The sequence below is a fragment of the Pempheris klunzingeri genome, chromosome 3 (assembly GCF_042242105.1).
Source record: "Pempheris klunzingeri isolate RE-2024b chromosome 3, fPemKlu1.hap1, whole genome shotgun sequence".
Classification (NCBI taxonomy): domain Eukaryota; kingdom Metazoa; phylum Chordata; class Actinopteri; order Acropomatiformes; family Pempheridae; genus Pempheris; species Pempheris klunzingeri.
This window is the reverse complement of record NC_092014.1, coordinates 3,538,874-3,560,645: the sequence shown is the minus strand read 5'-3', so window position 1 is coordinate 3,560,645 and position 21,772 is coordinate 3,538,874. Positions and strand designations below refer to the sequence as shown.

Sequence of the window (21,772 nt, the reverse complement as noted above, 5' to 3'; positions counted from 1 at the left end):
ACGAGGTGTTTGTGGACAGCAGTGATGATTAAACTGAAAAGTGTTCTGAGAGACAACTGTAAAATATTGTGGCTTCAGATGTAGGTGCGCTCGTATTCGCCTTCAGTCCAACAGAACTGCTCCACGGTTAGCAGCCAAAACGGGACGCGGTGCCACGAGGCTGCTGAAGGTGGTAAAAGAGATACTTGTGCAGCATGTGTGGACGTGCGTCTGTGTATGTTGAGTGTTTGGTGTGTGTTTTCACTCACAGAGGAAGTCAGAGAGCAGCTCCGGCTGGTTGTAATGCACCGCAGCCACGCACATGGTGTTGAGGCCCACCAGGCAGAGCACTGTCCAATAGAAGGCCTGCGTCTTCACTATCTTACGGATGAAGAATCGCAATCGTCGCTCCTTCTTACTGTATTTGTCGTCCTTACCACCCTTTATACTGGAGCGGGCAAACCCTGCGGGGGGGGGGACAAGACAGTCAAGAGTTGAGTTTGACTGATTATATTCTTTTTTTTGACCAACACCATCCAACCACCTCGCATTTTGTTATTTCTTGCTGCAGACGTTCCCATATTTAACAAACCACAGAGGTGCAGTTTGCCTGGAAAAGAACAGAAACCTGAAACGAAACTGAACCACCCCTGCTGTTTTACTTACCTACTGCATCTCCCATGTTGTCCTCTCCTTCCTCGGGGTTCAGCAGCTCCGTCTTGTTGTTTTTGGTTTTGATGGTTGGCCTTCGCCTCGAGCCTGGCATGAGAGAGAAAAAAAAAAAAGAAAAAAGGAAAAAGACTGAGTCTTCATCCGTCCATCTCTCACATGTTACTGTCTCATCCTCTCCCACAGTCTCCCACAGTCTGTCACTTGTAGGTGTATTGTGCTAAAACAGACATTTACACATTTAGCTGAGCGATGCTGAAGTTGCTTAGTCATATATTGTCATACATAACAGTTGGATTAAAATGTTTTGGCAGTGTTTAGTATCTTTATTTATTCAGCGGGAACAAAAGACGAGACATCCATCATTAAATATCTGTACCGATCTGATATCCTCTACGTGGTACAAGCTGTCACAGCGAATGGCTGATTCTCTGTACAGATCTGTCTTCACTAATGTCATTAGCCTGACTCCCTTTCTTTGTCTCACACACAGCATACAATACAAAAACACACAACTAAAGAAGTGGTTATTTACCATCAAAGTTCACTGTGGTGTCATCCTCTGCCAGTATCACTTCTTCTGGAAAGAAAAACAAATAAGGAGTTAGCGTGCTACAGGAGGATTGAGGTGGTTTTGTCTATGCATGGAAGTGAACAGTGTGTGTCAGCGTGTACCAGCGTCTCAGTGTGTTTTGTCAGTGTGCATTGACCTGCTTTGCAGATCCACTCCAGGTATCCGTTGAGCTCTCTCTCAATCTGCTGCTGTCGCCTCAGCTTAAGGAACTCGCTCCTGTTCTCCACTCGCTCTCTCTCTTTGGCAAATTCACTGTGGGCACATATTATTTATATTATATTTTCTTTTCAATCAAACAAAAACACAAAATATAAATTATACAAAGCATACAGGAGCATGTAGTATGATATTAAAAAAAAGACAGGACATTTTAAATCAGTGCCCAGAGCCACACAGAAGACCATACATACCCTGAGAGTACACCCAGCACCAGGTTGAGCATGAAGAAGGAGCCGATGATGATGAGGGGGATGTAGTACATCCAGTTCCAGGCACTGCCCTCCACATCATTACTCTGCAAGAGAAAAAATAGAGACAGACACACGGACAGACGTGTTATTACTGGTCATCTGATATGTAGTAATGTGTACGTTCGTGATTCTTGCATTGTTTTAGCTCTAGATATCCCCGATACCAACCAGTATTATGCACAGTACTGCTGAACTAATTAACATTGCGTGCGTCTTTGAGCTCTAACAAATGTGTTGAATGTGTTTTCTTTCCTCTTCAGACAATAAAAAAAAAGTATCTTAAATTGCTAATTCATTACATCCATGTTTGCTCGCCAGCCGTCTTCTTCTTCACTGCCGTTGTTCTCATGAAACCATCGACGTGATGTGAACTGCACCACTTGTGTGTGCACAACACAAACAAGCCTACACCTAAAAGCATGTGCCTTTAACAGTCTATCATTCCTCTAAATCATTTTGAAAATATTCTGTCATGTAATTGTAAGCTGTTGCAGTTGTGGGTGGTGTGTCTGGGTTTTTTTTTCTAAAATATCATTAGCGATTTAGTTTGAATTTCATCTCAGCTCTTTCAAAACTTTCTTGGGTCTGCACAGGTCCAAGGAGAGCTGAAGTATGTGCATTATGCTGGCTCAGGAGTGACCCATTTTCTATCTTAAAGTCTGACCTGGATGCAGAGATCTTGTATTTGCGTGCAGAGAAACGACAACATAGAGACACACGTTCCTGTGCAGTGTTAAGTTACAGCACTGACTCCACTGAGGATCCTGGTGCGCCCGTCAACGGCAACGAAATTGACCGACACTGTGTCATTTCCTTCTTTCACAGCAAACCCAGCTGACAATCAGAGAAATCAGGTTAGTGGAGGATATCATGTTTCTGTGACCTGTGTAACGCCTTAATGGAACTATTAGCTGATTATTATCTGCTGCTGGAGTGCTGTGTGCATTTGTTAGGTTTTATACTGCATGGTACAGTGCAAGCAGCCCGTTCTCTATTAAACTTTCATTGGTTTCCTCCTGACTGCGTGTGTGTTAGAGGAAGTCAGCCTCCATCCATCAGAAAAGATGTTAAATATAGAGCGAGACGGACCAGAATAGAGAGTGGAAGAGAAGGAGGCGGAGAGAAAAGGAGAGCGTCTCCGAAGGCAGGAAAAGGACAGATCAGAAGATGGATAAAGGAAGTCAAACAGAGAATGATAAAGAGAGAGGGGGGTGGAAAATGGCTTTTGGACAAATACGTGGTGTTTTGAATCAAATCTCAAACTACTTTATGCCTCATTTAGCTGCATGAAATTCAAGCCGATCGCCAACCCCCACACCCATCCACCCCCTGCGAGTCCCCCAGTGTGCTAAGAAACATACAATGCAAACCTAATACACATCCCAGAGAACAGAGAGAACGGCACTTGATATGTTTTCAGCTGTGAGAAGATTAGTGGTTAATGACGGCAGATTCTCTGTCGGCATGGAAAGGATATCTAACAACTCCTATCTGCAATAATAATAAGACTATGAACAAGGGTGTGTTGAGAAGAACAACAACACTGCATCAAAAACACCTTCTCATATGTTTCAATGGGGCCACTGCATTGGCAGAGAGGTGTGTTTTTAAGTACAGCCCAAATAAAACGAATGTAGTGTAAGGATTTCTGGTGAGCTCTATGTAGCTGAAGGACATAATGGGTGAGGGTGGAAAGGCTAACTTACGTAGTAGAGCATGTCCGTCCATCCCTCCATGGTGATGCACTGGAAGACGGTGAGCACGGCGAACAGGATGTTGTCGAACTGGGTGATGCCGTAGTTGGGTCCAAGCCAGCCACCTCTGCACACTGTGCCGTTAAGACACAACCGGGACGGCAACTCTGTGCCACACGGTAACTCGTCCACTACCTCTCCTGATCAAACAGAGACGGACAAGTTAAGATAGAGTGACACAACAGAAGTTAATTTTGGATTCAAAACCAAACTTGTTCAGAAAGAAGAAGAAGAAGGGACAGAGCTTTCTCACAGTGGACATTTTGACATTAGAAATGATGGTGGTTTTCATTGGTGGACACTTTTTGGGATTTAACATCCCATGAAGGCAAACAAATGCATTTGAATATGAATAAACTATCCAGAAATAAAGCCTTAACTTGAGGATTTTAAGAACCACAAATGTTTGGCCTCCCAAAGGTTCTATTATTCTACTGCGTGTCTGTTCTTGTTTTCTTACGTGTGACTTCGTCAAAGCAGGTTGTGTGGAACTTTCCCATGTAGAACTCCAAGCCAATGATAGCGAACATGAGGATGGCCACAAACAACAGCAGACCAATCTGCAGCAGGGGGATCATAGCCTTCATTATGGACTTGAGCACCACCTGCAGGCCTGGAGGACAAAAGAGAAAAACCAATCAGCGGAGCCTTGTAGTATAATCAAACAAAAGACTGTATTCATGAGACACAATTATATGTTTCTGTGAGGGGATTCTAAGTTCCTTATTTCCATCCATGGCAAAGTTTTGAAGCCTTCAGAGCCTTCAGAGTGTCTGTAGTTCCTTATTGACTCTGAGCACTATAAAGCTTTGCTGCTGTTACTCTGGTTTTAGTGAGTACGTGTGTTGGTTTGTTGCATTTGTCAAGTTTTCCACTCAAACACATTATATAGTGGTTTGAGCTATAAAAAAGCAAAAAGTGGTATACAATGGATTCAAATGATTTACCATATCTGACACAGACTGCACTTAGTGTGGTTAGAGCACAGAGAAGCGTGTACACAAAGAAACACAAAGCAGAGTACGTACTGGGAATCCCAGACACCAGCTTCAGTGGCCGGAGCACCCTGACGGCTCGTAGTGTCCTCAGGTCAAGCTGAGATCCCACCGAGGACAAAATACTGCCAGACAGAGATAGGAAGAGAAAACAGAGAGCAACATCATCTTAACAGGCTTTCAACGTGATCAAATCTGCTGTAGCATCCTTCGATTTAATGCTGCAACACCATTCAGCACAGAATACCTGAACTACTAACCAACATTGGCTGCTGAAGAAAAACAGAGGAACTTCACTTAAATCAGGTAATATTACATCACAGCTCAGAGTAGATAGAACAACATAGGAGGGAGAAATAAGATGAGGGAAATTAAATTAAATAAAAAAAAATGATCCAACCAATAATCAACACAGCCCGACAGATTCAGCTATTGGCTTGATATCATTTGCTACCTGTCAAACTTTCCCACTTGCTCCAGTTCAATGGCAGCTGAGCAAATTCAAATTCAAAGCCCCAGAAGAAGCGAGAGAGTGGACGATTGGCGGGGGGGAGTTGCTTTGTCAACCTCCCAAATCTTGTGAACAACAACTGTATCTAAAGTTGTGCTATAATTGCAAGAAGGAACGCTACCGCAGGTCATTTCTCCCATCAGCCATCAGACTCTTTAACACCAGCATCACTGGCTGATGTTAATATACTGCCTACCATCCATGCCATTCCATTCCTGTAAATATCCTATGGTGTAAATATTTATTTCATTTCATCACAATCCATATATTTATATCTATATTTATATTTATATTTATATTTATATTTGCTATTTTTTGTCTTTTCTATTGCTTTGTTTCTTTCACTGTCCCTGTTTATATTGTTGCTGCTGTAACAAGAAAATTTCCCCCTATGGGGGATAAAATAAAGAAGTCTAAAGTCTAAAGTCTAAAGTCTAAAGTCTAATAATTATAACTAAAAAAAAAAGAAATGGCTCTACTATGTGGTCAGCTCCACCACATGAGATTGTGATGCATGAAATTGTAGGTTACCATCCAGTTAAAACCTAAATGTGGACAATTAACAGAAATGAGTGATCCAGTAACGGTATGATGATCTCGTGCCACTGCTGCCTCATTCTGCATCTTTGATTTGGCTCCAGAGACGCACCTCCTGTTGTGACAGCACTGTAGGTGTCGATAGTGTGTGTAGGCGTGTGTGTGCATGTGTGTGTGTGTGCATGTGAAACCCTGGTGTAAAGTCAGCCAGAGACAGGTTGGAAAATTCCATGCTCTGTCTCGTACGGGGGCGGAAGGCAGGGTCTGTCCAACAGGAGAGGGAGGGGGGGAGTGTGGGGGCGTAGAGAGAGGGGATGCTCTGAGGAGGAGGCGAGAGAGAGAAACGAAGGGGAGGAGCACGATACACGGGCGGACATCACTGGAAGGATGTTTCTTTCCTTAAAGGTGCTGTTTGTTTAATATGTTGGCAGCTCTTTTAACTTAAAAGACATTTTATGAAGGTGACATGAGCAGATGTTCGTTTCAGGATTGTCTCTTTAACCTGAGAGGGATTTCCTCAATTAAAATTGTGAGTTAAATGTATTTAGATGTGTAAACGCTGAAGTCCGGGGGCCCGTTTGATATTCAAGCTGCAATTTCTGAAATACGATCCTTTCCTCTCATTCCTTTTGACGTGTTTGACCAAACAAAATGAACACAGGTCTGAGATTTACTCACGCAAGGCAAATTTGTGTTGTGGCTTTTATTAAAATTTGCTATTGCACTGCACATATATTTAGTGTTTGACTGCAGTAATTCAGTACACAGTCAGTCTGTAGCTCTAAGAGTATTCTGAAAACAAATAAGATCCCAGTAGGCATTTGGTTGTAATTTTTCCCACCCCCCCAAAAACCTTTAATTATTACTTATCTATATTTTACATACATGTGCATCTGCTTGTTAGTTAGAATTGTTTTCTATATATATACGTTCCAAGTACACTTATAAAAAAAAAACAGTATCGAGGATGCTTTGGATGTCTTTTTTTAACAAAAATTTTAGAAAATATGTCCCACAGAAAGGACAGCTGTCTTTTAAATCACATATTCCTGACAGTGCCACATGAAAAGGGGTTTAAAACCGTGAAAAGTGACAAAAACAAGAAGAAATGTGATTTGACCACTTACAGCAACACTATAGAAACAGAGATTCAAGTCAGCCCAGTGAATATGAGTGGAGATAATTATCTTAATTTGTCATCTCTCTCTCCTCCTTCCATCCCTTGTTCTCTCTCTCTCCAGGTTGGTTACTAATTCCAGTAAGAGGTCATTTATTAACAGATACAGTACCGGCAGCCAAGCCCCTCATTCCCTCAATGGCTTTTTAACTGCCACGGCTAAAGGCCATGCTGCAGACCTGAAAACACTGGACATCAGCAAAATAAGAAAACAGCCTCAGGTCCACTAAAGATCCAACAGGACACACGTATAGATTACAGTCTGACACGGTCCCGGCGTAGACGACAGCTCACAACAGGGTACACAACCAAAGGCGTGACTGTAAAATCTATTTCTCATATGTAATCTAAATCTGAACCTATCTACATGAGCTGATATCACAACTCTGATGCTGATCCGACCATTAACGCTTCACATACATTTTTACTTTCAGAGACTTAGATTTATGAGAGCGAAAGAGCAAAGGGTTTTGTTTTGACATCCTGAATCTAACTTTTTCCCTCCTCTGCTCATTTTTGTCCCAATTCACGCTTCCCCCTTCCTCCCGTACATCTCATTTGAGGGGCGAATGCAGAGCTTCAATATTCATCCATGTGAGACGGCAACCATACGCTTCTGCCAGACAACCCAAACCTCCAGGATGCAGTCACCCCTGGCAACGGCTGAGCCTGCCCACAGTGCACCGAGGTGGCCAGTAGAGGGAGCAGCGACTGTGCTGCCGGCTGTGGAGGGGAAACAGTGGAACAGCCACAGTGGAAAGGAGGAGCAGAGTTAAGAGTTAAAAGGAAGGAGAGGTAGAAAAAAAAAAAGAGAGGAGCAGAAAAGGAAAACGTGGCAAGAGAAAGAGACTAAGAAAGAATATTCAGTATCATCATGACCTTTGCTTTAATCCCTAAAGAATGATGAGGCATGACGATTGAGTGAGAGACAAGAATAGAGCATTAGTCAAAACTACTGCATTTACAAACACATTCACAATCTTGCAATGCCCAATTTTCAACACAGGATCGGAAACCTGAAGATGTCTGTATCAAACCATAAATACAGATACAATAACAGCACTGTATCAATGTTGAAGAAAACTTTGGAAACTTTACATACCAGGGGAAAGAAAAAATGTAATTTTGCTGATATGGCATTAGTTCACAAGATTTGGGGGATTTTACATATTATATTAGCATTCCTCTGCAGGTTAGGCTGTTACAGTTAATCATTTCCAAATAAGCTTTTGTGAAAGGTTTAACTTGTTTCTAATCAGTAATTTTATTGTACTTTAGCTGTTTCTTTAGTGAAGGCTGTTTGACATTAAGACTGTTGACTAGCATTGTCTGCAAACGCTAACTGAGGATGTAGCTAGCACGGTTTAGCCTGGGTCTCGTCAGAAGATGAAAATGTCCCTCTTTACATAATATTCCTTTAAATGACAGGGATCCTGTAAACAGATGTGGGAGATCTGTCCTCCTCAGACTCTTAGACGGTGGAGACACGAGAGTCCCCGATGACTCTCTGATCCCTCAAGAGACAGAGAGTGAGAGGAAGAGTGAGCAGCTGGAAACAGAGAGTGATAGTCCTGTGTGTCAAAAGTGTGAGATTCAACTGCTGAGAGAGAGAGAGAGAGAGAGAGAGAGAGAGAGAGAGAGAGAGAGAGAGAGAGAGAGAGAGAGAGAGAGAGAGAGAGAGAGAGAGAGAGAGAGAGAGAGACACCAGGGAAAAAGAGAGGGAGGGTTTTATCTGCGGAGGGAGAAGGTGTTTGGACAGTGATGACAGAGGGGCTCACTGCTGGGAAACACCTAACAATCAACCTGCAAAGCGACACACCCCCCTTACACACACACACACACACACACACACACACTTAAACTGTGCTATCATATGCTAACAGTGTGCTCACGTGTCTTGTGTTGCCACTAAGCTTATCAATTAATGCACAGCAAGGACGTCTGAATAGATTAAAAATAACGGATGGATTACTGATATGAGATGAGGGATTCTATATGGTGAAGTGAGGTGGAGTCATTTTCTATATCAGGACACCTCAGGGTGCAACTAAAACCTTCTAAATGTTTCCCATCTTCAAAAATGTAAAATGTAATTTCAATATTTTACCATTTATTTTTGGAGAAGAAAATTAACTGGTAGTGTAGCATAAAGATATTGTTAGAATATTGGCAATTATTCATGCTATAATATTAATGGTAAGCACGCTGCTTTTCCAATATTACTGTTTAAACACTCGTAGCTTTGTGTTGCTTGTAAAGGTCTGTTAGTTGATCTTCTTGCATCCTTAAATCTCAGCCGTGTTAACGGGAACCAAAAGATGTGTTGAGTGTCTTAAAATATCAACACAGAAAAAAAAAAATGTTGCAAGAGACGAAACAGGCGAAAAACTAGCAGAAAGATCCAGAATACACAGAAGTGTGTGATGTCCCGCCTCTACAGAGGGACACCGATGTGATGATGATGACGATGAGGATGATGATGATGATAAGCATTTATGGCCCCCGATGATGAAGATCTCTGAGGTCACTCGCCACCTTCCCTTTTTCCTGGTCTCTCCCCATTCGTGGCATTGCCATGGCAACCAGCGATTCCTCTCTTCGCCGAGTCTCCACGGTTACCGACCTGCTCTCATTCATAAGCGTTGCCAGGGCAACGCAGCAATGGCTCATTGATGGAATCTCGGCATTGCCGCAGCAACGGGGATGGGAAGTGGGTCTCCTATCGATTGATTTTCAACCCCTCCAAACCCCCGCATCTCCCTCCAGCACACACACACACACACACACACACACACATTATCCTTACCTACCCCCTCACACCCTTTTCTAACAGCAGCTCCTGTACATGGTGCAAACATACAGTATGTGAACACAAGCGTAACTTCCTTTGCATGCAGACACACACTGACCAAACGAGTGTAAATGCACACAGACACCAAGTATACATGTTACGTGTTGTGTATGTGCTCACTGTGCACACACACACACACACACACACACACACACACAGACAGAGAGCACAACCTGATGACAGTGACGAATGCAGCGCAGCTCAGGTAGTATGGATGACCCACTTTCCCTGCTGCTGCTGGTATGTTGAACACGAACATTTCTGTGTTTTACACCGTGCGCATAAACAGTCACATGCAGTAAATCCCACAAACGCATGGGATCAAGTACAGTAAGTGTCTGAATCTTGTAAAATCCTAAATTTAGTGCTGCTATTTAATTCCAGTTAAACACCGTCATCGCCTGCGTTTAATAAACTTGAATAAAAATAATTTCTGCATCAAAACTGGCCGCCTGTCCGTTTGGTCGATTTTAAGATTTGACGACAACCTTTACGGGTTTTGTTTCTGAATTGTTTCAGACAGTACAGAGGATGGCTATCATTATGTATTTATCTAACTAATTTATGAATATTAATCGGCTTATATTGATATTTACTGATAATCTACATGATGTCATAAGCTTATACATAACATGTATGAGTGTGTTGTATGTGGTGCATGCTATCACAGCGTGGCTTCTTTGGCAAAACTAGTAAAAACACACACTCACAACATGCAAGAGACTGGGACATGTTCCAGCCAGTGACATGTGTGTGTGTGTGTGTGTGTGTGTGTGTGTGTGTGTGTGTGTGTGTGTGTGTGTGTGTGTGTGTGTGTGCACATTGGTTTATGTGTGTATTTAGTGGAAATAGTGTGGGAGTGCCATGTGTCATCACAGTGTGAGCTCCTGTCCCCTTAGTGTCTCCCACTGAGCCCTCACCCCCCTCACTCTCTCACACACACACACACACACACACACACACACACACACACACACACACACACACACACACACACACACACACACACACACACACACTTTCAGTGTGCCATGCACAGTAAAGGAATTAGAACAATATGCTTCAACCTGGTGTAAGATATAAACAAATGGCATCATGCATGTCAAAAACATATGGAACACTGGTTTCATTATCACCGTTATCATCATGATTATTTACCGTATTTACCGGACTATAAGCCGCTACTTTTTTCCCACGCTTTGAACCCTTTGGCTTATACAACGATGCGGCTAATCTATAGATTTTTCTTCGCTAACGTTTCAGGGACGGTTTCAGCGCACAGGAGGAGGATGAATAAAAATATTAATGACTTTTCTGTTTTGTTCGTTCAGACGTTTTACTGCCGTGTTACAGGCACCGTTTGGAAACAATTAAGGTATGTAAATAAACATTTACTAAATCTTTCTGTGTAAATATCTCATTTCACAATGTATATATCTGCGGCTTACAGTCTGGTGCGGCTAATATATGTAAAAATGTTTTTTTCTTGCAAAATTTAGTGGGTGCGGCTTATATTCCGATGCGCTCTATAGTCCGGTAAATACGGTAGATATGCCAAACAAATATAAGACTGTCACTGACACACACACACTGGCTTTTGCTATGTCAGGGTCATGAGCTGCTGGAGCCTTACATAACTTACCTAACACAGATACAGGCGCCCACCTGCTGTATAACCTGAGTCTGGTTTGTTCGTCAGTACTTCACAATGGACTCCATTAGGGCAAGAAACACAAAAACATAGCTGGCCTGACGGGTTTTAAACAAATTATAAACAAAGACAAACCCATTTAAAAAGCCCAACAACCCAAACTGATCCACTGTAGATGTTTACTGTAATTAAAGCGTCATCATACCCTTTAGTTTTAGCTTCCTAGTGTGTTTTGGAAGAATTTTACGTTAGAATAATTTTTAGATCTGATATAATTCTGTTAATAATCTAATGACCCCTCAGATTTGTCATGAACCTCATATGAGGGTCTCAACTGTCAAGGTTGGTTACAATGATAAACATTTAATTTAAGGTTCAGGGATGATCGTGGTCTTTAAATTTCATCCATCCACACAAACCTCCACCGTTTATAGACTTTCTTGCCTTATGACAACCTGACTTCCTCTTCTTGTCATAGCTGCCACACATGCTACAGTTCTTTGTCACTTGAAATGAAATATATGTTGTTTCATGGCCATCTGCTGAAATTAATTAATGTATTCGTCTACATTTGGTCACAGTCTAGGGGCGAATTTAGCAAAACTGTAGGCTGACTTGGTGTTTTGACCTTTCTAAAAGTAGTTATTTACTGTACAGTGGACAAATGTTTGCAGGCAGCACAGATTTATTAAGGGCAGTGAACGCTTCACAGGAAAAATCAAGGTAAGAACACTAAATGATTTTGCTCTCCAGACCTCTCACACCAGCCATGCTCTCCCTCCGTCTCCCTTTCTATAGATACGGGACATTAACCGGCACTTTACGACCGTTATGTCACCGCTCACCCCGGCCTCTTCCACCAAGGTGGTACAGCCCAATCACTTTCCCTTATTGGCAGGGTCCACTTGCTAGGTGTAGAGGGGTGCTGGCAGAGGGAACGGCAGTAGGGTTGGAGGTGTAGGGGGGGTTTGTAAGGGCTCCATCTCCTCAGGGGTTGTGAATCCTTTCCACCAGCTTATGTCATCAGACCCCTCCCTTTCTCTTCATCAAAGACGGTTTTCTTCCTCCTTTCCGTCCGAACATCTCTTTTTATGTCTCACTTCATTCCTCTCTGCTTTTTTTTTTAAGTCCTCTTTCCATCTCCTGGTTGCTGAAGCTTTCATTGGCAGAGGCAGGATGGAAGCACTCTCATTTTGACCACATTCTCCATCCTCTTCCTTTCCCTCCCTTCATTTTCTCGCTCTCACGTTATTGCTGATCTCAGCAGAGCGCTAACACTCAGCTGATGGACTCTCTCTCTCCACCTCCACCCCCCGAACAAACCCCCTTTTTTCCTTCTTTCTCTCCTTCTTTCTTTCTGCTTCTGCCTTCCTCTATATTAATTTCATGTATGATCAGGTGGAAGAAGGATGAGGAGAACTGAAGGTGGCTGATAAGGATGGACAGTCCTTCCCTCTCTCTCTCTCTCTCTCTCTCTCCTCTCTGTCTTTACTCCATCCATCCACCCTTCAGTCTTGCAATCACATATATGTTTTATTAACCTTTATTTATCTGGGGAAAGGTTTTGCTGAGTGTGCATGCTTTTCTGCAAACACCCTCAGGCCACTGGAGGCTTTAAGAGTTTAATTTTCTTTTACACAAGAGCACCTTGATCTCTGGATTTAAAGTAGTGATGCGGAAATGGTCCTTTTTAAATCTGTGGAGAGATCAATGACTAGTTTGTTGTTGAGAACATTTGCTCATTTGAATTTATTGTGGAGGACATTTGCTCCAACAGCAGTAGCAAAGAAAGGGGAGTCCAATCTGCCTTCATTTTGTATTGCCAGATCTTTTTCAGCTACTAAGTTCAAATCAGTAACCTAATTCTCTGGTACAGTAGCTGCTTGTCAGTCCTGCTCCATCCTTCCATCCATCCCTGTCCTCTAATTACATCACCACTCATCTTTTTCCTCTCTCACCTGTTCACCCACGTCATCCTTCCCTGTCCCTCTAATCTTTCTCCAGTTTTTCCATTCACCACTCTCCCTCTCCCTCGCTCTCTCTGCCGGCCCGGCTGATTGGCCCACCTGTCCCTCAGTCTCCTGTCAGCGGGACTCTTGGACCTCACAAGGGCACGGCGTCTGGACTTCTGCGTCCTTGTTTGTGTGCTCAGTTTGTGTGTGTGTTGGTGGGTATTTGCGTGCATGCAACATGTCATGTATAGTTGAATGTTTCTGTGTGGTTCCCTTTTTTTGCAGCTATTTTATGATGCAAGTTCCAGGACATCTGTATTTGTGATGCCTACTGAGGACTGACAACTACCCACATCAATTCCAGAGCAGACTGAAGCTCTAGTAACCGATATTATCATTATTATCATCAGTATTAACATCAACAATGGATCTTTTTGGCCTATTTTAACTTATATTGCATATATTGTGAATCTTAGTTTCTGTTAGATTGAGTTTCTAATCAACTGACGTTTCTTTTTAAAACAAAAAAGTTCTGATAATCCCAGTGTACCGTGACGGCAGGATTTGCAATTCTCCTATTTTTTTCCTCTCTAAGTGCTGTTTTTCCTGACAAAAACACTTCAGAGATGACACAGCGTAGCCTGGAGCTGCACTTTTGGAGACACCGTGGCCACTGGCAGAGTCAAAGATGACGGACGAACAATCACTTGTTTTTGTTGGCAAAATTTTGTATTATGTCTCAAAGGGGCTGTAAAATTCATTGATCCACTAAAAGAGAAAATCTTATTATAATATATATATTTTTTTTCCTTCCCTGCCACAGTAACAGGTCAGAGTCAGGTAGAGTGCAGCAGAGCTGGAGCTAGCGGAGATAAAGTGTCTTGCTAAAGGACACTTCAGCAGGACAGAAGCTTGTCAACACTGTGGGTGTGATGATGATGATGAACTGGTTGAATGCCTTTAAACTTTCTGCCCTCCCATTGTGCGGATGTAGGTGTGTGTTTGTGTCTATGACTATTTCTGCTCAAAAGGGTGTGTGGGTGTGCACAAAACACCACACACAGGAGCAGGCTTTTAGGAAAACATATTTTGTTTAAAGGGACATGTCACCCACTTTGTTGCATAAGTTTGGTTTTAAAATGGCTGGTTAATCAGTCGTGACGAACGCCGGATCGGTAGGTGTTCCTCCAGCCACAAAAAAGTTTTAATACTGCAAGAGTTTGAGTCAATAATCCCCACTCTCATGTACACCAAACTAACTAAACAAATGCAGCAATTTCTGATCTGATCTCACTGACAGTAAATTTCTGGAGTTTGCATGTTCTCCATATGTTTGCGTAGCTTCTGTCTGTACTCAAGCTTCCTCCGATAGTCCAAAAACATGCAGTTTAGGTTAATTGCTCATTAAAATTGCCCGTGGATGTGAGTGTGAGGTGAATGTCGGCCCTGTGATTGACTGGCGACCAGTTCAGGGTGTACACCGCCTCTCGCCCAATGACAACTGGGATTTGCTCCAGCTCCCCTGTGACCCCTAAGGATAAGTGGTATAGATAATGTATGGATTTATGGATGGATGGATGGATGGATGGTTTCTGCTAACACCTTATCAAAGAACACCTATGACGCCAACAGTTTGCACCAATAAGTAAGTGCTCAAGGTATATTTAACTTCTGGTAATAAGAACAACAAAGACAAAGACACAGCACGTCCTGTGATTCAGGGTTAACCTCTAAAGACCTGGTGTACACATGCGTGGACATCACATTTTGGGTTATATCACCATAGTAGTTAATTCTGCTTAGCTGGGGCCGTATGGACATGTATGTGGGCAAAATTGTTGATATTTCATATTGTTTTCTGCACCGTGATTTTCAAAACATGTTCAAAATATGTTTTGTATGTTATAAATACATGCAAAAGCAGTCAGGAAAAAAAAACTGCTATGTTCAGGGTGGAAATAAAGAGTTTTGCACAAAGGTGACTTTATTGTGTTTTCTGGAAATGAAGACCAATTGTCCACATATGTGGACATAATGTTTCTCTAAAACTGCACCATGAAAAAAAGATGATGCTTAGGTTTTATACTTATCAGGGTCCAATAAGCCCAAATAGCAAGGAGAAATAAAAAATGCATATCAAACAAGAGCTCGGGTCTTAAGAGGTTAAAAGAAGCACTTAGTTAGGTTTAGGGAGCAAATTGCAGGCATGGTGAATCCATATTGACCCATCCATCCTCTTATTCAACTCTTATTCGTCCATATCGGTTGTTTCCTCTCCCTGGTGAAACTACACACTACAAAACTGTCAATGTAAACACATCAATTTACTTTCTGCTAACAGACAACTAGTGTTAGCTTGACACTACACTTGCACAGGCGACTCCTCCTCCCATTCTGGTGATCTTCACCTCCACCTTGTCTGTACTCTCTTATATCACAACAGCTCATTGAGTGTTATCAAATGTACGACCATTACAACGCTTGTGCAGCCTACTGTAACACCCTTCGCCTGAGTGTGTGTGTTCATATGCAGCACATAGCATGCAGGGCACAGAGTTGGAGGGTATAGGAGAACGTATAGGAGAGTGATGAGCCTGTAAATGACTGCAGAGCAATAATGATAATGGAAGTGATGGCAAAGGGACAATTTTTCAGCCAGGTGCTCTCCCTCTCTTTCCTTGTGACCTCATTTTTCTCTCCCTGCTGGACTTAATTTCTTCACTCAATGGTCATATGGTGTTTTCTCACATGAGGAACTGTACTCACTGTAACAACTGTAATCCAAATGTTAAATTAAAAGGTTGATTTGTTGCTAGAGCGTGACCTGGTGAGTCACAGCAGAGTTAGCTGAAGTTTCAGTCACAGTCGCAAACTTCCCAGACTTTAAGCGTTTGGTCTTCAATTCTTCTGTCTTATTGCCTTGTCTCATCTTTGTCGATAAAGCTGGATAAATATCATTATGAAGTCTGGTTTCATTCTTATCTGCTCCGTTTCTGACGCAAAACTGAGCTGTGAGCCGACCCCGCAGTGAGTCAGAGGTTTCTGTTTCCCCCTGTGTTGAGTTCTGATGTCATGATGAGCTGAGATGTTTCTCTAAGCCCCTTGGGGTTTCTCTGTCTCCACCGCACAGTTTCTCCTGCTCTCCTTTACGAAACATAAAAGTAAGTTTCGATCTTATGCATGTACGCGAGCTAAATCGAGCGACAATGACCACTTTGATGCTGGTTTCTTTGTATTTTTCGGGGGTCTTAAAAAATTGACACACATTCATCTTTCAAACTCTGTAAAGTCTCAGACAGCCTCTTCTTTTCTTTACAGGTTAAAGTGCAGGCTTTTATTTAATCTATCTTTCACCTCTGAGTGTCTTGACCATGTTTTCTGCGCTGTCTATTTTTGTTTTCATCTTTCCCCCCCCCCCGACGTAACACAGCTGAAAGTGCACATGTAGCCTAGAGTAGGACGATATTAAAGGGGATATATTTTGTGAAATGCACTTTTTTTTATGTCTTTTCAACATAATTGTATGCCACCGGTGTATCTGGAGACTCTCAAACTATGAGAGAAGACTTTCCTCTCTCCCTGCTCCATCATTCAGTAAGATAGTAAGTAGATTTGGCTCCGTTTGTGACCCAGACCCAGTGGATTTGCTTTATTTTGGATGGAATTGTGACGGAAATGTCCATACAGTGACTGTGTATGTGACGTTATTCTATTCTGTGCTGCTTTCTTAATGAAAGTGAAAGAAACTGTGCATTTAGAAAGAGCAGCATGCAAACAGCAGCATGCAGTGTATTTGCTCAGTATGAGAAAAACAATGTGTTTTTCTGCATTAAAGCCTATTTTATCATTATTAAAGCCTTTAAAATCAGTCAAGGTAGTTTCAGTACGGTATGTTTGCATTGTCTCCCATGCAAGAGCAAACTTTTTACAGCCACCTTTCAAGTCTTCAAGACGTGAGTGCTTGATACTTATAAAAAAACAAAACACGTAGGTGCTCTTAAAGGAGCATTCCACTGAAAGTATATTAATTTAATAATCTGAGATCGAAGCATCCATCCATCCATCCATCGTCGATACCGCTTATCCTTCAGGGTCGTGGAGGCGGAGGGGGGGGAGGGGGGAGCTGGAGCCAATCCCAGCTGACATTGACACAATCATTCACGCTCACATTCACACCTTTGGGCAATTTTAGAGTGACCAAATAACTTAACCTGCATGTTTGTGGACTGTGGGAGGAAGCTGGAGTACCTGGAAAGAACCCACACAAGCACAGGGAGAACAAACCTTCCATCTACTAAACAATGTACTGGATATATAGTCTTTCCATATATATATATATATATAAGTATTTTCTGTGAGCGAGATCAGATCAGAAGTTGTTGCTCATGCTGACAAAGTAAATCTTTGGTGGTTAAATCTTACGGCGGTAGTCAGTAACTTCCTGTGAAAGCGTGCAGCCAGCACACACTGTGAGGAAAGAGTGCTAACCATCGTGCCTCCAACAGAAACACACCGAGAAAAGAATCAAGTATACTGTATAAAAACATACACTCCACATGAGAGGACTCTATTCTGGTCTCTGTGAACATCCATTAGGAGAGTCGCACTATAGGGACGTCTGTGGTGTCCTCTTGTTGACTGACTGGCCCAGAGACTACCGTAAATGATTAGATTACTGTGTGACGTCACAGCAAGGCACTGAAAATCAATGGACTGTCATCCCTGAATACTAAACACACTAGTCACTCTGTGTGTGTGTGTGTGTGTGTGTCCCCTCTCCTCCTTTTTAGCCTCTCTCATTAATTCTTGTCCTCATCAAGTGTCTCTCTCTCCAGTATGTTTGCCAAGTCAGCACTCATGCATGCACACATACACTTCACAACACAGTGGCAGAAGCCTTCTCAGTCACGACTCGCACGGCACAGGCAGACACTCACAAACCAAGAGTGACTGACACTATTAACACGTACAACCAAACTAAACTAAACGTCTGAAGCCCTCGTAGCAGATTTGTTTGTAGGGTTTGGTGCATACCACATAATGTTAAATGCTGGACCAATGTAGGGAAACCAATGCAGTTTGTCCTGAAGGTGAAACTACAGGAAAGGTCATTGAAATCATTTGGTATTATCACAATAGGATCTTAAATTTACACTCAAATGTACGGGATGTGTGGGCATCTACTCTGATTTGAAGGCATCTTCCGTGCAAAGTGGAAATGCTGCTGAAAGGTCGCTAAAAGCACAAAGAGGAGAGCATGAACTTTACTGAGGAGAAAAGAAGAACCTATCGCTGTAAATCGCCACTTAGAGGAGGACTGGTGCTGGACTGAAAGGAGTGACTGTGTGTTGTGTGTGTCAGAATAATCATTCCTCCAGTTCCAGGCGTATTTTAGGCTGTGCATTGGTTTATGCATTGGTTGAGCAGCTTTCATTGAAATGAGTGAGTGCCATCATCGTCATTCTACATGTTGTGGGACTCAGCATGGGCCACTGTAGTGAGTGTGTGGATGTGTTTGTGTAAATGAAATCTACATCTTGGATTATTAAACTTAATAAGGGAGCCTCACCTTGACTTTTAGGAGTTTAGGAACGTCCGAACAAAGCAGCCATGAAATCTGGTAAAACAGTGATTTTACCAACTTTACACCAGGTCTGAAAACTCAAATGACCCTTCGGAAGTTTCCAAACGTGTCTTCCCTCTCCAGGTCTTAAACTGGACCTCACAAAGATAGGAACACAAGAACACCGTCTAACACACAAGCTTGATAAACATACGCTAGCTTCTAGCAGCATATGTTCACACCTAGACCCTCCATTCAGTTTAAAATGTTCTATATGAACACTTGAAATATGACTATAATTGGTAATATAGGCCATGCATAGTAATATGTGTGTGTGTGTGTGTGTGTGTGTGTGTGTACACGTGCAGTGTCTAAATACAGAATTACAGCGTGTGTGTTTATGTGTGAGTGGGTGACTGTGTATGCACCACATGGTAACAGCAGAGTGTGTGTTATATAGGCTGTGCTGAGTGATTGATCATAGGGAGCAGGGAAAAGCAGGTTACTGCAGCGCTCACACACACACACACACACACACACACACACACTCTGAGTGTGCTCCTTTTGGCGTTTGCTCTCTCTCATTTCCCTCTCTCCCTTCCCCCTTTCTTCCATCTCCATCTTTGCCTTCCCTCCTCCTCCTCACATCTTTCCTCCAAACCTCTCTCTCTCTCTCTCCATACATCACTCTCACCTCCCCCGTCCCCTCACCCATCACTCTTCCCTCCTTCCTGTAGTCTTCCTCCTCCAGCTCCATCTCCTCTGTGCTCCTCATCCCTCTCACGCCTTCTTTAACAGCCAAACCCATCTTGTATTCCCTCTCTCTCTCTCTCTCTCTCTCTCTGTCCTGTTATCCAGAGCCCAGGGGAACGGAGAGACATCGTCACGTGTTCTCTTCTTCTTCCACCTCCTCCTCCTCTTTCCTCCCTCTGTTATCTAGCTGCAGTAGTACAGCTCCACTCAACTGCTGCTCTGGCAAGAGGATGTTTCATCTCTCACAGGGCTCCCTCTGCCTATTTATCTGTATATCCCTACTATCTATCCATCCATCCAGTAAGGGAAGGAAAGACACATTGCTCCAAAATCTTCCACAGGACTTCAAATGGGATAAAACCTGGAGACTATGAAGACCAGATGATTCTTCTGCATTTCCCTTTGTACCTACTGTACCTATGGTGCTTTTAAAAAAAACCTGCAGTATTATTTAATACTGTAAATAATAATAGTAGTTTGTTTCATTGATGTGGAAAACTGGACACAGCGTCCAAAGATGGAGATCCACTCATGCTCAAAAGGTTTTTCAGGTTTCTGCAGGTCTCAGTGTTTTTGGACCCATAGAGCATGTCCACTAGACACTTCCTGCACAAATACATTTACAGGAATTCATTTACTGATAAAGCACTTGTAGTCTTTACAAATTTGATTGGACTGAACGGATCAAATTCAAAAAGCAGTCGTTACAGTTTGTGTTTGATACTCAGACAAATGTATTTATCTGTAGCTTTTAAAATGAAGGTAGTCCAAGGAATCAAACTCTGCACTACTTCCATATAGTCTCTATTACACTTAAAGCTGACTGGAAATGACACAAAGCTTCCTGTATTCACAATCTCTTAACACATTCAGCACTTCTGCCATTGGTTTAGCGTCCAACTACGCACCTCCCCTCTGGGGAGCGGGAAGAGTGCAGGGGTCTCAGGAGCAGCGTGTCTTTCTCTAATCTTGTTTCTTGCTCAGCACTACTGACATTTTGTGCATTGTTTGTGTCACAGTTGCTGCAATAATGTGTCTTGTTTTCACTTTGACAGTTGGTACTTTTGCATATCAGTCTAACAATGTGCATTTAAATTTAATGGAGAGAGAGAGAGAGAGAGAGAGAGAGATAGAGAGAGAGAGATAGAGAGAGAGAAAGACGGAGAGAGGGGTGAAGGAAACTCTGCTACCACTCTCTCAGCTATTGCCATAACAACAAACCCACTCCCCCATCTCTCAGAGAAGTGACATTTCACTTTGCCCTGGTTGCTGCTCCCTGCAGTGCTGCTCTGATCCAGCCCGTGTGTGTGTGTGTGTGTGTTAGAGAGAGAGAGAGAGAGAGAGAGAGAGACTGTGTGTTTGTCCTCATTAAAGGAGGATAGCGACTGAGGGGGAGTGGCTCTGATCACACACGCGCACCTTGTCAAACCAGACCTCTGCTGTGTCTGTGTGAGTGTGTGTGTGTGTGTGTGTGTGTGTGTGTCTTATAGTAGCATGACTTCCTTCCACACACACACACACACACACACACACACACACACACATTCAGAGTGAGGACTAAATGTAAAAACAGATGTTATCTTTATGCTTTTGTAGTATCGTTATCAGCATCAATGCTGATGAACCACACTTTTTGAACTGAACTGGATTCACTGGAATCACTTTGTGTGTGTGTGTGTATGTGTGTGTGTGTGTGTGTGTGTGTGTGTGTGTGTGTGTGTGTGTGTGTGTGTTGTACATGTCTGTCTGTATTCCACTTGACTTCCTCCTTGACAAACACTATATCTTGTTACCATCTCCACCCATCCCCCTTCTCTCGCTCAGGCAGCCATATTTAGATCACACAAAACACACACACACACACGCAGAGTTACACCACCACTCTTACCACCTGCCTGCACACACACACAGAGTCAAAATGATGTAGTCAGTGAGTAATCATTATTTTCAGTAACTAAAGATTGTCATTACAAAAACCAATTGCACTCATTGTATAGGATTTTATGTTCCCACACTTTCCATTCTGCCCTCTTGTTTCCTGATGCCAGAGGTCCCTGTTCAACACTGATTAGAGTACACAGAGTCCTCTCATGGTGAGGACAACTCATAGCACGCTTTTGGTTACAGCAAGTGAAGACAAAAGTGGGAAGAAAAGGCAAAAAGAAAAAAAAAAAAAGAGAGCTGCTGGCCGAGCAAAAGATCAATGAGAATCCCTCAAAGTAATTAGAATGAGCAGATATGCAAATTGAATGATTTCTTCCATTTTTTTTTTCAGTGAGATAAAGAAATTAGAATAACTACAAAAAGTAATGTTGAAATCGCACTAATGTTAGTGG

The 21,772-nt window shown here is 42.6% G+C and overlaps 1 protein-coding gene across 1 annotated transcript in view; it reads right to left on the bottom strand.

The window, feature by feature from the left end:
- cacna1ab (calcium channel, voltage-dependent, P/Q type, alpha 1A subunit, b) overlaps positions 1 to 21,772 on the bottom strand; it is a 115,210-nt gene that overhangs the window by 61,028 nt on the left and 32,410 nt on the right. The window contains exons 4-11 of the mRNA XM_070828502.1: positions 4,475 to 4,566; positions 3,907 to 4,059; positions 3,399 to 3,586; positions 1,633 to 1,736; positions 1,359 to 1,474; positions 1,184 to 1,228; positions 646 to 738; positions 249 to 443 (exon numbers count right to left, since the gene is read on the bottom strand). Coding sequence (XP_070684603.1) covers positions 249 to 443; positions 646 to 738; positions 1,184 to 1,228; positions 1,359 to 1,474; positions 1,633 to 1,736; positions 3,399 to 3,586; positions 3,907 to 4,059; positions 4,475 to 4,566 — 986 coding nt within the window. The remainder of the gene's footprint in view (positions 1 to 248; positions 444 to 645; positions 739 to 1,183; positions 1,229 to 1,358; positions 1,475 to 1,632; positions 1,737 to 3,398; positions 3,587 to 3,906; positions 4,060 to 4,474; positions 4,567 to 21,772) is intronic.